General features: G+C 39.0%; 1 protein-coding gene across 1 annotated transcript in view; it reads left to right on the top strand.

Annotated features, from left to right (window-relative positions):
• Nucleotides 1-14,666, top strand: part of PTPRB (protein tyrosine phosphatase, receptor type B) — a 99,979-nt gene that overhangs the window by 56,559 nt on the left and 28,754 nt on the right. Inside the window, exons 12-18 of the mRNA XM_011375175.1 lie at nucleotides 776-1,039; nucleotides 1,579-1,842; nucleotides 3,289-3,552; nucleotides 5,837-6,106; nucleotides 9,470-9,733; nucleotides 11,337-11,600; nucleotides 12,329-12,610. Of these exons, the coding sequence (XP_011373477.1) occupies nucleotides 776-1,039; nucleotides 1,579-1,842; nucleotides 3,289-3,552; nucleotides 5,837-6,106; nucleotides 9,470-9,733; nucleotides 11,337-11,600; nucleotides 12,329-12,610 (1,872 nt within the window). The remainder of the gene's footprint in view (nucleotides 1-775; nucleotides 1,040-1,578; nucleotides 1,843-3,288; nucleotides 3,553-5,836; nucleotides 6,107-9,469; nucleotides 9,734-11,336; nucleotides 11,601-12,328; nucleotides 12,611-14,666) is intronic.

Raw genomic sequence — 14,666 nt, 5'->3', positions numbered from 1 at the left:
TTTTTAGTTGTTTTAACATTATTTTGGAAAAGGTATTTTTTTATGCAATATGTAATCTTTGGGGACTTAGATTTTTCACTTAATAGTATATCGATAAGATTTATCCATATTTTGTGTTTTAATGTAAAAGGCAAGTAACCCATATTTTTGTTTTGAGTTAAGAAGAAATTAATTATGACTGCTATATACCAGTTCATTCATCCAATCTCCTGTGCATGAGCATTCTCTCTCACACTCGGTTTTATCAGATTTTTAAATTTTGCCACTCAAATAGATGTAAAATGGTATTTTGCCATGACCCTGACTTGCATTTCCTTGATCACCAAAGGTGTTGGACATCTCTTCATGTATTAATTAACTGCATGTGCTCTCTCTTCTGTTTTTCTTTCGGATTGTTTAGACTCTTTTTGATGACTTTTCATCATTTCTTGAATCACCAAGGTATGCTGGAAGTATTAATATCATCCCCATCATTCATATTAATCATCAGTTATCTTGTTTAATGTTCCATTTTGTACATGACATTTTTGTATAGGCTAACAATAAGATTAGAATCAATTCATCAGGTTCTGTTAAAAGACCCATTTAATCACTTCAGCTAGTATAACAATCTTTGCCCCGCCAACAATTTGTGATGTAAAGGTCTAAGATTTTTCTTTTAAATGTACACAATAAAAATCTACTCACTTTCTCTTCTTGTTCCAGGTTATCATCTGTGATCAATTGCTCACTAAGAATAAGCAAATCTTTAGCTGTTCTCTGTTCTCTTTTTCAGTGCCTGACAAGGTCCAGGGAGTCAGTATTAGCAACTCAGCCAGGAGTGACTCTTTAAAGGTATCCTGGGTGCATGCAACTGGAGACTTTGATCACTACGAAATTACCATTAAAAACAAAAACAACTTCATTCAAAAGAAAATCATTCCCAAGTCTGAAAATGAGTGTGTATTTATTAAGCTAGTCCCTGGACGGTTGTACAGTGTCACTGTTAGTACAAAAAGTGGACACTATGAAGCCAGTGAACAAGGGAGTGGGAGAACAAGTAAGTGGAAAGATTGCAAAATTTGATGGTTGGTTGGGACTTGAAGATCATTGAGGAAATAATTTATTTGAACCTTGAATTTTCTCTACTTACTTATCAGTAAATAAATTTCCAGTAAGTCTCACTTGGAGCTAACATCATTCAGCCAAGCCATGGCCTATAATTACAGAATATTTATTGGGAGATAAAAGCAAGCATAGTGGGCCAGCAAGAAGGCTGAATGTCCCATTTTTCTTCCCTGTCCTCCTGCATTGTGACATTTAAAGTTCTGGACTTTTTGTTTTATCTTACTATTGAGATCGTAACTCATTTATAATTATATTCTCCTAACATTTATCCTTTAAGATTTATGTTAGGAAAAAATTACAATTTTAACAGTTGCTTCCAATTTCTCTTGTTTAATTATGCATGAAGTAGTTTAAGTAGTTTATTTGGGAAAGGAGATGTTTGCCAGTTCCTTGAATGTGATTCATAAATTATTGTGTAGGTAAACTCTGATCAGTCATTTTCCTGAAGTGTCTTCTAACATTTCTTCCTAGTCCCAGAGGCTGTTAAGGATCTAATGTTGCGGAATAGAAGCACTGAGGACCTTCAGGTGACTTGGTCACGAGCTGACGGAGATGTGGACCAATATGAGATTCAGCTGCTCTTCAATGACATGAAAGTATTTCCTCCTTTTCACCTTGTAAATACTGCAACCGAGTATCGATTCACCTCCCTAACACCAGGGCGCCAGTATAAAATTCTTGTCTTGACGATCAGTGGAGATGTACAGCAGTCAGCCTTCATTGAGGGCTTCACGGGTAATTAGAAATACGGCTCTTGAACCTGACTAGTTATAGTGGTGTACAGTTGGCCTTAGAACAACATGAGCTTGGACTGTGTGAGTCCACTTAAATGCAAATTTTTTTCAATAACTATATTGAAAAATTTTTTTATTTTCTTACTACTGTGAAGCAATTGTATAGATTATACTAGGCTACCATAAAAGCAGCATATTTGCTGCTTCATAATCGATGCATAAATCATTATACCTGTAAATAAGTATGAATTTCACATCTTTTCATTTTTGATATCTAGTGTTAGTAATACATGTAACATCTGCAGTGTTTCGTATCATATAATAGAATATTGATGTAGGTACTGATAGACAATTCATCTTTTAAACAGACAACATAAACTTACAGTATCAATAAATACCGCACAGAACTATAAATATAGTTTCTCTTCCTTATGATTTTCTTAATAACATTTTTTCTCTAGCTTTATTGTAAGAATATAGTATAAAACACATAACATAAAACATATGAATTAATCTATTGTTTATGTTATTGGTAAGTCTTCCGATCAATAGTAGGCTGTTAGTAGTGAAGTTTTGGGGGAGTCAAAATTATATAGACCTTTTCAATGGCACAGAGGTGGAGTCTATACCCCTAACCCCCGTGCTGTTCAAGGGTCAACTGTATTTAGCAGGTTGGGTAGCCAGGCGTTTTGCTTAAGGATATGGAAGTATGAAAGAGAAATGGCAGGAAGGGAGAAGTCTATCTTGATCATGACGAAGACGTTGTCCAAGCTGGATTAACGAAAGTAAAGTACAATGTAGGGAAAGTAAGTAAAGCTTTCTAAGAAATACTGTTGAATCGATGTGAATAATTGGTGCTGTGAGGCATACAGGTTAAGTATAAGTTTCTCCATATATTAAGTATAAATTTCTCACTTCTTTGGAACTCTATTAGTAGTATTGCTATAATAGTTAATGCTTGTAATAGTTAAATTGACAGTTTACCATGAACCAGACCCACAACAAAGCACTTTACACATACATTTTATTCAATTTTCACAACTCTGTGGGCTGGTTACTACTACTACTACTACTACTACTACTACTATTATTATTATTATTATTATTTTTCAGATGAAGAAACAAACTTACGGTGGTTAATTAATTTGCCCATAGTCCCACAGCTAGTAAATGAGAACCAAAACATAGACCAAGGCAATCCAACTAGCCCCTGGCTCTATTATTAGCATTGTTCATTTCTACTCACTGGCTGTGATGTCCCTCTAAACTTCCTCCATTAACTTCAGTTCAGGCAGAAGAGTCAGAGAAAGATGATAAATTGATACCATTATTTTTCCGTGTGTATTCTTTTAGTAGATGCCAAAATATAAGAAGCGCAAAAACTTTGGTTGAAATTTTCACAGTTCATCCTCTAAGTGATGACTTTTACATTTATTTTCGCTTTTAGTTCCTAGCGCTGTCAAAAATGTTCACATTTCTCCCAATGGGGCGACAGACAGCCTGACGGTTAACTGGACTCCTGGTGGAGGAGATGTTGATTCCTACACAGTATCAGCGTTCAAGAAGAATCAAAAGGTTGAGTTTCAGACTGTCCCCAAGCATGTCTCTGAGCACACGTTTCACAGACTGGAGGCTGGGGAACAGTACCAGATCGTGATTACCTCAGTCAGCGGGTCCCTGAGGAACCAGATAGAAGCGCGCGGGAGGACAGGTAAGAGTCCACCTGGAGAAGGGCTAAATTGTTCTCCATAATGGAACAATGAATGGGCTTGGCTCATCACAAATCAAAAATATCAAAATTCAAAGCCACCTAAATTTATACATTTCAGTATGATTTCAACAGCCTCTCATGGTTTTTCTTTGCATTTCTTTTCTTAATAGAGATTTTCAAAACAAAAGAAAGATTATTAGGAACCAAATCATTTGAATAAATTTTATTAAATTTGCTAAAGGACGTAAATTTTTAACAAGCACACATATATATACATGTCTATGTATATATATGCATTTTTCAAAATTTCACCCCTTTTTCAAAATTTGTTTTTAAAAAATATATATATACCTCTACCATCTACCTCACCTATGATAGCTGAAGAACAAGTAACAGATAAATGAATAATATATGTTTATTTACATTAATATTACCATAAATATATTACTTTCAAAACAAAAATAATCCACAAGCACCTGCTACATACCAAGCATTTGAAATGATGTCTAGTTACACTACATAGTAGAGATGATTATCTCCATCTTACAGATGAGGAAAGTACAGCTGAGAAAGTTTATGAAACATTATCAAAGATACATATAATAAGATCTGGAGCTATAGTTTAAATCTAGGTCTGTCTGGCTCCAAATCTCATGCTCTCTCTACTGTGAAACGGTACTTATTAGATATCTTTCTTTCTCATTACCATTTATTTAGTTGCGGGGTCTGGGCCCTACAATGTATCGTGTGTGTGTGCGTGTGTGTGTTGTGTGTGTGCACGCGTGCGCACAGGTGTGTGTGCGCACGTGTGTGTGTGTGTGTGTATCCAACCATATGCTAGAAAATGAGAATTCAATAGCAAAATAAAACCCCAGATCTCAAGAATCTTATATTTTGTGAAGGAGACAGAGATGTTAAAAGACAATTACAGTATGACATGGTTAAGTGCTAACATAGAAGTAATTATAGGGTGCTATAGGAGCAAAGAGGAAGAGTCAGGGAAGGCTTCCAAGAGGAGTAACATTTAAACAGACTCTAAGAAGTCATCTCGATGAAGTTTATGTTGACTTGGTTGCAGCAAAAGAAAAATCAAAGGCCTCGAGGTGAAAGCTTGGCACATTTGAGGACCCACATGCTGCTTAATATGCTAGAATATTCCCAATTTGACCCGTCTACTCACAGTGAGCCATGTGGCCGAGTGAGTAGACGGGTCAAATTGGGAAGGGCCTTGTACACCTTATTAAGTTATGTAGAATTATGGAGAGCCATTGAAGGGCCATCGGCATGGGCATTCTATGAGAATGTGCCAGATACAGTGTGCAGTTTGAAACAGTGAGAGGTAAGAAATCAAGGGGACTGATCAAGAGACTTGCAGTAATGTATGTGAGAGATGATACTGTCCTAGGGTAGTGTCAGTAGAGGAGAGAAGTGGAGAGATGCAAGAGAAATAAGATATAGGAGACAGAAATTTTATAAGACTCATAATTAATTCTGTGTAGAAGAGTGAGAGTGACAACTCACATTTCTGACTTGGACCAAGAGAGAGAGATAAAGGGCAATAACAATAAGGAAGTTATAGGAAGGAGATGAGGAGTCTGATTTGGGCATCTTGAGAGTTGGGCATCTATGGAACTTCCAGAGAGATGTCGTTTGCAGAAGTAGAAGACAGATCTGAACTGAAAGTTCAAATTTGAGAGTCATCACCGTATGGGTAACAATTTAAACCATGGGAGTGGATGAGATCTCCTAAGGAGATTATGTAGAATGAGAAAAAATAGGAGCCTAGGATAGAAAACATTATAAACAAATAATGCTATTTTGCCTTTCACATTAGGAACCATAGTACAAACACTTATATACAACTGTTTAGGTCATATATAGGCTTGAAGCTTTGACTTGAGTTAATCTTGGGAATGAAAACCCAAATAAGCAACATAGTTCAGTCATCCGAACGATATTCATTGAATGTAAGTTTGTTCAGCATTTTTCCACTTTCTAGATACATAGTTATGTATCACTCTGCATATTTATCAGCTTCACTTTCACTAATTTTTCTACTTGTTTGATTTCAAGATCCTGCCCAAATTCAGAGAAAAAAAATAGAGAAGCAAAGCAGTTATACAGATAATTAAGGTCAAGAAATATTTTCTCCTATGGGTATGCGGAAAGTGTTAAAGCAACAATGAAGCATTGTCTTCTATCTGAAATTGATTTAAGAGCATTTTTTTCTCATTTGGTTACTTTGCCCTAAGTGATGAAACTCGCTTATTTTTATTTTTTTCAGTCCCAGCATCTGTCCAGGGAATCATTGCAGACAATGTTTACAGCAGTCATTCCTTAATAGTAAGTTGGCAAAAAGCCATTGGCGTGGCAGAAAGATATGATATCCTGCTTCTAAACGAAAATGGGGTCCTTCTGAGTAACACATCAGAGCCAGCCACCACTAAGCAGCACAAGTTTGAAGACCTAACTCCAGGAAAAAAATACAAGATACAGATCCTAACTGTCAGTGGAGGCCTTTTTAGCAAGGAAGCCCAAACCGAAGGCCGAACAGGTAATTCAAACAGCTTATTATTGCCTATGAGATATCTCCTTGTCTGCTATTCCTTAAGAACAGTAGTTTCAGAGGGATGAAGCAAAATTGGGAGACGATGTATACTTCTTGACACGGTAGGAAAATTCTCCATGATTTACCACTTCCCTGTCAGTCGGCCTGTTCACTGAGCTTTCAGCCTGCCACACTCCGGTTTAGATTTCTCATAAAAACTGGCTCTATTAGTTCCCTATGGGTGCTATAATAAATTATCTCAAACTTAGCAGCTTAAAACAACACAAATTTATTATCTCATAGTTCTGGAGGTCAGAATCTGAAAATAGGTTTTATGAGGCTAAAATCAAGGAGTTAGGTGTCAGCAGGACTACGTTTCTTCTAGAGACTTCAGGGGGAGAATGCATCCGTTGCCTTTTTCAGCTTCTAAAGGCCACTCCATTCTTTGGCTCATGGCGCCATTCCAGCAATGGCATCACTCCAACCTCTGTGTCTGTCACCATATCTCCTTTGCACTTTTGCCTCCCTCTTCCATCTTTTGACTCTTGTGATTACATTGGTCACCACCAGAATGATCCAAGATAAGCTCCCAGTCTCAAGGCCCTTAATTTAATCACATCTACGAAGTCCCTTTTACCACATAAATAATAAATTTATAGGTTCTGGGAATTACAACAGGGACATCTCTGGGGACCATTATTCAGACAACAACACTGGTCTAATTGATTGCTTATTTATTAAGTACCTAGGTCTGAAAGGGGGCGGGTGATGGCTATAGGGACATAAAGATGCATTAGGCGTGCTTTTTGTCCTGGAAAAGCTGACTGACTAGTGTGGGAGACAGACACATGAACGAATAATGACAATACATCGTGATAAGGGTTTTATATAAGAGAAGAATATCCAACATCAAAGGGAGCATGGAGATTGGGTGGAATTGGTAAGTCTTCATAAAAGTGACATTTCAGTACTGTCACGAAGGATAAAACACTTCACATGGAAAAAAGGTAGACAGACACCCTGTGCAGACACACTATCCTGTGCCAAGCAAAAAGGCGTGAGAAGGAACAGTGAGATTTTGTGGGTGGCTGAAGTGTATGTTGCAGGATGGAGAATGAGGCTTGAAAGGCAGGTTGGGGCCAGATTAGAGAGTGTCTAGTGTGCCTTCCCTAGTTTACTTTTCATCTTGTAAGCAGTGAGGAGGCAATAAAAGTTTTTCAGCCAGAGAGCGACTGTTTTGTAATAAAAATCTGTACCTTAAAAAAAATAAATCAGATGACAATGAGATGGATTGAAAGGAGAAGAGATCAGAGGTCAAGAGACCCATTCATTAATTCATTCATTATTGAGTACCTACTATGTGCTACAAACTGTCCTAGATAGATGCTGGATACACAGAATTGAATAAAACAAACTCTCATGGTCATGAAGCTTATATTCTAGTAGGGGGGAAAAGCAATAACAAAATAAGTAAATAAAAAATGTTAGATGATAATAAATATCAAAGAGAAAATTAAAGCAGGAAAGTGAGATAGCAAGTCTTAAAATTTTAGATTGCAGAGTCTTCAAAGTTTTGTTGAGAAGGCGACATTTCAGTAAAAATATGGAAGAAGTGAAAAAGGCTCATACCGATACCTGGGGAAGAGTATCCCCACCCAGAGTGCACGGCAAGGCGAAGATCCTGAGATGGGAACAGCAAGGTGAACATCCTGAGATGCGAAGATCCTCTGTTTGGAGGAAAAAGAGGTCAAAATAGCCAGAGCAGAGTGAGTGAGAACAAAGTTGGGGGATGTGGTCAGAAAGGTAATGGGGATATGAGACAATTACAGTTGAAGAAATGATAAGGGCCAAAAGTTAAACTAACGCAGAGGCCCTCATGAAGAACAGCAGATATAGTCAAGAAATACTTGCACATTACATAAGATGACACTTGGTGGCTGAGTGGAGTATAGGAAGAGGAACAGAAGGTTCCAGAGTTTCTTCTACCTGGGGTGTCTAGTAGAAGATAAGCCATTAATTGAGATACAAAAAGCAGGAGGAGAGAGTTTCAAGGAGAAATATACAGGGTTCAGTTCTGGACTGAGTTTGAGATGTCTGAATGACTTTCAGAGAGAGGTGATCATAGGTAATGGAAAATATGGGCCCAAGTTCAGAAAGATAAACTGAAGATAAAGATTTGGACAAAAATTCTACTTGACTTCATATCTTAGTCTGTTCAGGTCACTATAAGAAAAATACCACAATCTGGGTGGCTTAAACAACAAACATTTATTTCTCACAGTTATGGAGGCTGGAAGTCTTAGATAAGGCACCAGCAGATTTGGTATCTGGTGAGAGACTGCTTTCTGATTCATAAACAGCACCTTCTCTCAGTCTTCATGTGGCTGAAGGAGAGAGCTCATTGGGGCCTCTCTTTAGGGCACTAACGCTGTTCACGAGGGCTCAAGCCTCGTGGCCTAATCACCTCCCAGTGGCTCTAACTCCTAGTACGATCAACTCAGGTATTAGGTTTCAACATATGAATTTAGGGGGATGCAAACATTCAGATCACAGTAATTCATAAAGCATTAGGGGATATGAAGGGCACAAAAGATGGAACCATGGAAAATACCAACTTTTGAAGGCCTGGCATTAGGAGAGGAAGAAATCAAAAGAGCCTGAGAAAGTATTTGGAGTAGAGAGAAGAGAATCAAGGAGAGATGGAGACAGATGTCCTGTTCTATTTCCACCAGCATCTTAATAGTTCTGCAAAAACAGGCAGCATCTGTGCCAACAGTTCTGAAGCAGGTCATTTCTGTTGGCACTTGACCACCTTGCCAACAGGTAGCTCTAAAGTCCAAAGGGGTTGCAAAATCCTAATGAAAACTTTTAAAAACATAAGAGTTTTGGCTTTTCCTCTTGCTTCTCTTTCTCATATCCCTGAATCTAATTTCCCCTTTCTATCTGCTTTTCCCTTTCTTTCCCACCCGTTTTCTTCTCCTCACAGCCCTTCCTACAGATGGCCATTACTTAGCTCTCAGATGGCATTCAGAGCTAGTTTTTTGATCTCTGATATAGCTCTTAGAATTAGAAAAACACATTTAGTTACACAGGTCAGATTAACATTTATTCTGTACCCAAAAAGGGTCTTTGAAGATACTTTTCCATTACTAGTTTTCTTTGTTCTCTTTGTGGTTTTGTTTCAGCATCGATAATTCACAATATTCAGATTTCCTTGCTTTGGGGTCCCCATGAAGTCAATATTTTTTAAAGGTAGAGACCATGTGTTTTGAGGTGCTGTTTGAATGAGTCCATCCAGGCATCAGTGCTGGGCTTTGTCAGGAACGTGCCAAAATTCAGTCTCACTCTCTTGTTCCTCGACCTTTCCAGTCCCAGCAGCTGTCACCAATCTGAGGATCACGGAGAACTCTACCAGACACCTGTCCTTCAGCTGGACCACCTCAGAGGGAGAGCTCAACTGGTACCACATTTTTCTGTACAACCCAGATCGAACTCTTCAGGACAGAGCTCAAGTTGACCCTCAAGTTCAGAGATTTTCTTTCCAGAACTTGCTACAAGGCCGAATGTACAAAATGGTGATTGTAACTCACAGTGGGGAGCTGTCTAACGAGTCTTTCATATTCGGTAGAACAGGTAAGACCCGGACCCAAGCAGTAATGAATTGCAAAGAAATTGTCACAGTACACACTGGCTTTTCCTTGATTTGTACTTAGTTTCCTGTTCTATCCAGGATCGAGCTTTATATGAAATCTGTAACTTTCAGGCTTTTTGACCCTAAATCAGACCTTTGATTATATATCAGAATAGTTTTTGCACTGGCTTCTGCACTGTTGCCTCTACTTGTTTATCTCATGGGGTTTGGTGTTAAAAAAAAAAAAAAATTATCTGGCTCCTCTACTTGCAAGAGGGTTGTAACCCATCATGGCTCAATTCAAGCTGTGCCCTTCATCTTTCTACAAGGAATAGACAGAGTAGAGGGCAGGTCAGAGAAGGACAACTACAAAGGGGACCAATGAACAAAGATTGCTGTGAATCAAAACCACGGCACTTGATGAAATGAACGCTGAGAGTTCCAGAAAAATGAGAGAGAAACATCTCTCTAGGCTGCAAATAAGAAACTGCATCTACTCTTCTTCCATAGCTTGAGTCCATTAGCTCATTTTATTATTCCATTTGTTTTCTCATTTGACAACAGTTTTTGAGTGCACTTGTGTCCCAGGCACTGGGCTCACGGCAGGAATCTGACAGTGAACAAGAAAGACGAAGCCCTGACCTAGCAGAGCTCTATGTTTGTGGAGAGGGGGAGGGGGAGAGACAGCAGGTTTTAAAGGGAGATGGTTTTGGAATACCTTAAATTCTATGAAGGAAATTAACAGTACTTTCTGTCAGAGAGCGACTTGGCAGGACAAGAAACGACTTTAGACAGAGAAGGAGTTTCTGCTGACACCTCAAGGTGAGGGGTGCCATGTGAAGAGCACATTCCAGGCATCCAGCAGAAGTCCTCAGTTTGTCTTGAAAGGAATGAAAAAGAGCAGCAGATAAACCTAAACCATGAATAGACTTGCCTAGACATTACCATTTCCAGGGCAGTCTGCACTCTGCATATCTTTCCTTATCTTCTCATTAACATTTATGGTTCCTCCAAAAAGAGACAACAATCTTCACTCTCCAAAGAGTGATGATGCTTAAATATCTGTGGAACAGGAGCTAGCATAACTAATTTATAAAGTAATAGAAGTGACTGCTAATAAAGATTTGGGTAAGAAAGAGCATGTGAGAACTGAAAACCTAAAAGTGGATGGAGAGACAGTAAAGAGACCCAGAAAAGGAAGGTATGGGATAGTGGCCACGAGCGAGATGGGTCCAACTAGAAGGGGCTGGAACCTTTTATAAACACTTTTGGGACTTTTTATAAGCTAAGGTATAAACTATCTGACCAGTTTTAATTAATCATTTCTGAAGGTTTTATTTTATATGTTCATCAGAGTACATGTGGCGGGCACATGTACATGTACATGTATACAGACATAACCACCTGTGATTTGTTTTATTTTAATTTGTACCACATCTTTAGACCACGTGCCCCTATACTTAAGTGACCCGAAATATAGGCAAGATCCGACTCTGCAATAGGAACTGCTCATCCATGTGCCCAGTATAGCTCATATTTTCACCTGTGGGCCAAAATGCCTCTGCTCTTGTTTTGTTTTCAGTAAAGTTTTTCCCTCTGTTTAAGTCCCAGCCGCGGTGAGTAACCTCAAGGGATCAAATCGGAACACGACAGACAGTCTCTGGTTCAGCTGGAGTCCAGCCCCTGGGGACTTCGACTTTTATGAGCTGATTCTCTATAACTTCAATGGCACAAAGAAGGAAAACTGGAAAGACAAGGACCTGACAGAGTGGCGTTTTCATGGCCTTGTTCCTGGAAGGAAGTACATGCTGTGTGTGGTAACTCACAGTGGAGATCTGAGCAACAGGGTCACAGGGGAGAGCAGAACAGGTAAGAGGCCCAGTTGCCAATGGCCAAGTATTGGTGGGAAGCGGCTTCCAAAAACATGTTTTAATTATGGTTTTAATAAGGAGAAATAAAAATCAATAACACTGTGCCATGACCTACCCCCTGAACTTGGAAAGGCACTGTGGTACAGTGGATAAGAAAAACAGACTTTGATTAAAAGGATCTAGGTCCCTAACTTAGCTCTGCCACTTACTTAAGTGAAGATGAGCAGGTCCTTGAGCATCGCCAAGCCTCAGTTTTCTTATCGGTAAAATGGAGATAATCATATACATCATCATTGTGTTGCTATTAGCAGTGCTTCCTAAATTTTTTTTCTTATTTCTTGGGCACATGCAGATAACAATATATCTGTGCACCACCCTGAGGTCAATGAACAAGGCCATCTGCAATTGGACATAGTCTGTGGGCTCCAGCCCTCACATCCCCAAATCTGATGGATGTAACCCATTTGCACACTTGTAACCCATTCGGGGCACACTCATGCTCCACAGCACCCTGGTAAGGAAGCTCTGGTTATGAAGATTAAAGAAAATATACATAAAACACTCGAGGACATTGCCTTATATGTAGTAAACACTATAAATCGAAGCTCCTATTATCATATTATCTCTTCCTACAAAGTACATTAAAAGTGTGCCTGATGTTGCTCGGCTCTCTTATTTGTATATGTTATGGCATAGAAGTGATTTTTTACTTTCTCCTACATACAGCCCCAAGTCCTCCCAGCCTTATGTCATTTGCTGATGTTGCAAACACATCCTTGGCCATCACCTGGAAGGGACCACCAGACTGGACAGACTACGATGACTTTGAGCTGCAGTGGTTACCCAGAGATGCAATCACGGTCTTCAACCCCTACAGCAACAGAAAATCAGAAGGACGCATCGTGTATGGTCTTCGTCCAGGGAGATCCTATCAATTCAGTGTCAAAACTGTCAGCGGTGATTCCTGGAAAACCTACAGCAGACCAATTTTTGGATCTGTGAGAACAAGTATGACATGTTTTGCTACTTTTGGTTTTCAGATGGAGCGAGGAGGATGCGTTGTAATGTCTTACTATGATGGGGCGTAGTTTAAATCTATATTTTACTGGGGATTGGTTGGATAAAATTCAGGCAGAACTGTATATAGGTCTGTTCATTCAACACTAACAACGTGAATAGTAAAGAAATAATCTCTGCCCTCATGCAGCTTACAACTGAGTGGGAGCTACTATCATTAAAACAATTACATTAAAATAATTTGGGGTGTGATGAAGGAAATATTTGGCACAATAGAACCCATGTCAGAGGCATCTGACCCAATGCGAGGCAGCTTCCTGGAAGAAGAAACATTGAAATCAAAACCTAAGGAAAGAGTAGATTCACCAAGTGGAGAATATTACAGATAGAGAAAATAAAATATTCTGAGACCACACAGGGGAGAGGAGCAGAAAGGAGTTTAGTTGGCCAGAGCATAAAAAGCGCAGATTAGGAAAATTAAGTCATAAAATGTCTTGTGAGCCATAGTAACAACTTTGAACTTGATCTTCAATCAATTGGAGCCACTGAAGGATTTTTGGCTGAGATATCATAATCAGATCTTCACTTTAGAAAGTCACTCTGGGAACAGTGTAGTGAATAAATTGAAAGGGGGCAAGCCAGAAGCAGAGGGATCAGTTAGGGCATGTTGCTGTAAATCCTAAAGATAAAAAAATATTTCAACAACAAAGTATATGTCAGTTTATTCCCAAAGGCATTTGGGGATTGATGCAATAAACCTTAAAGAAACAAAGGTTTTCAGTATAAGAACCTCAATCCAAATATTTATTTTTCAGTAATACCTAGTAAATGTAGCTTCTAGGATCAGATCAGATCAGATAGTTAGTGGTTATTGATAAAATATGTAGTTGAAAATTAGAAATTTAAGCAAGTAGTTGTTTTGTTTATTTAATAAATAATGCTGTAAAAATTGTAACTTGTGCTCCGTATGGTGCCCAAAGAGCAGTTTGGGATCAAATAGTTGTGTGTCAAGAGCTCAGAGCAGGTTTTCGGTTTCTTATTGTGGGCTATGTAATTGACTCACAGGTGCATAGTTTGATAGCTCAGTAGAGGCTGGGCAGGTCATATTACATCTGGAGTATTGTATTCAGTTCTTGATGCTAGGATTTAAAAGAGGCATTTACCAAAGGGGGCGTGCCGAAGAGAAAAGCAATCAGCATGCAGAGGGACTTGGTGCTGAATTTTATGAGGAATGGCTGATGGAACTTTAAAGATTGCATTAGTTAGGGTTGGGTTTGGCTGTGGGTAACAGAAAACCCGAAATAAGAGGATTAAACAAAACAGAAGTGTTTAATTCTCATGTAAAACGATTCCACTACCCAATTACAAATACATTGCAGCCGTGATGCATAACTTGCAGTTCTAGATCATCCATCCACCTTCTCACTGCTTCCCGCCCTACCCTTGGTGCCTGGGTTCGTGGTTTTCTCTGCTTAAAATGCCCTTTCCCAATATCTTGGTGAGGTGTCATCTCTGCCAGAAAGCCTTTGCTAGCTCACGCCCACCACTAATGCCAGCGGCAGAAAGTTGTCTGTCATGCCACACAGCATCTTTCCCCTTTTCTCCTGGTACATTCTCCTTTCTACCTTGTCTTATGGCTATTTTGGACTCCTTTTCCTTCTAGAGGTTAGGGCAAATGTCACCTCTTACTGTTGATGGTCCCTAGGAAAGTGCTTTGTAGGGGACTCATTTCTTAGTGAATAGGGACAGAACCTGAGTCTTGGAAGACAGATGAGATTTAGAGGAGAGAGAGATGGCACTGAGGGAAGAGGTTGAAGCAAGTTTCTATATAATTCTTTGCATGAATTATTATAACTATCGTTTAGGCCGGATGGTTTAAAAGACTTTCTCTAAGGCTGAAAGAGAAGATGATCTCAGCTGTGACTTGGTTTGAAGGGAGTTCAAAAGATTAACAAGTAGTTAATGTTTGAAAAGACACAAATATTGCTTGCCTCAAAGGTGAATTCTTCCCTTATCCTGAAAAATCTTTGGGTTGATTTTTTTTTTT

Source organism: Pteropus vampyrus, unplaced genomic scaffold, assembly GCF_000151845.1.
Source record: "Pteropus vampyrus isolate Shadow unplaced genomic scaffold, Pvam_2.0 Scaffold9, whole genome shotgun sequence".
Classification (NCBI taxonomy): domain Eukaryota; kingdom Metazoa; phylum Chordata; class Mammalia; order Chiroptera; family Pteropodidae; genus Pteropus; species Pteropus vampyrus.
The sequence above is the reverse complement of the archived record's forward strand: the minus strand, read 5'-3'. Positions and strand labels throughout refer to the sequence as shown.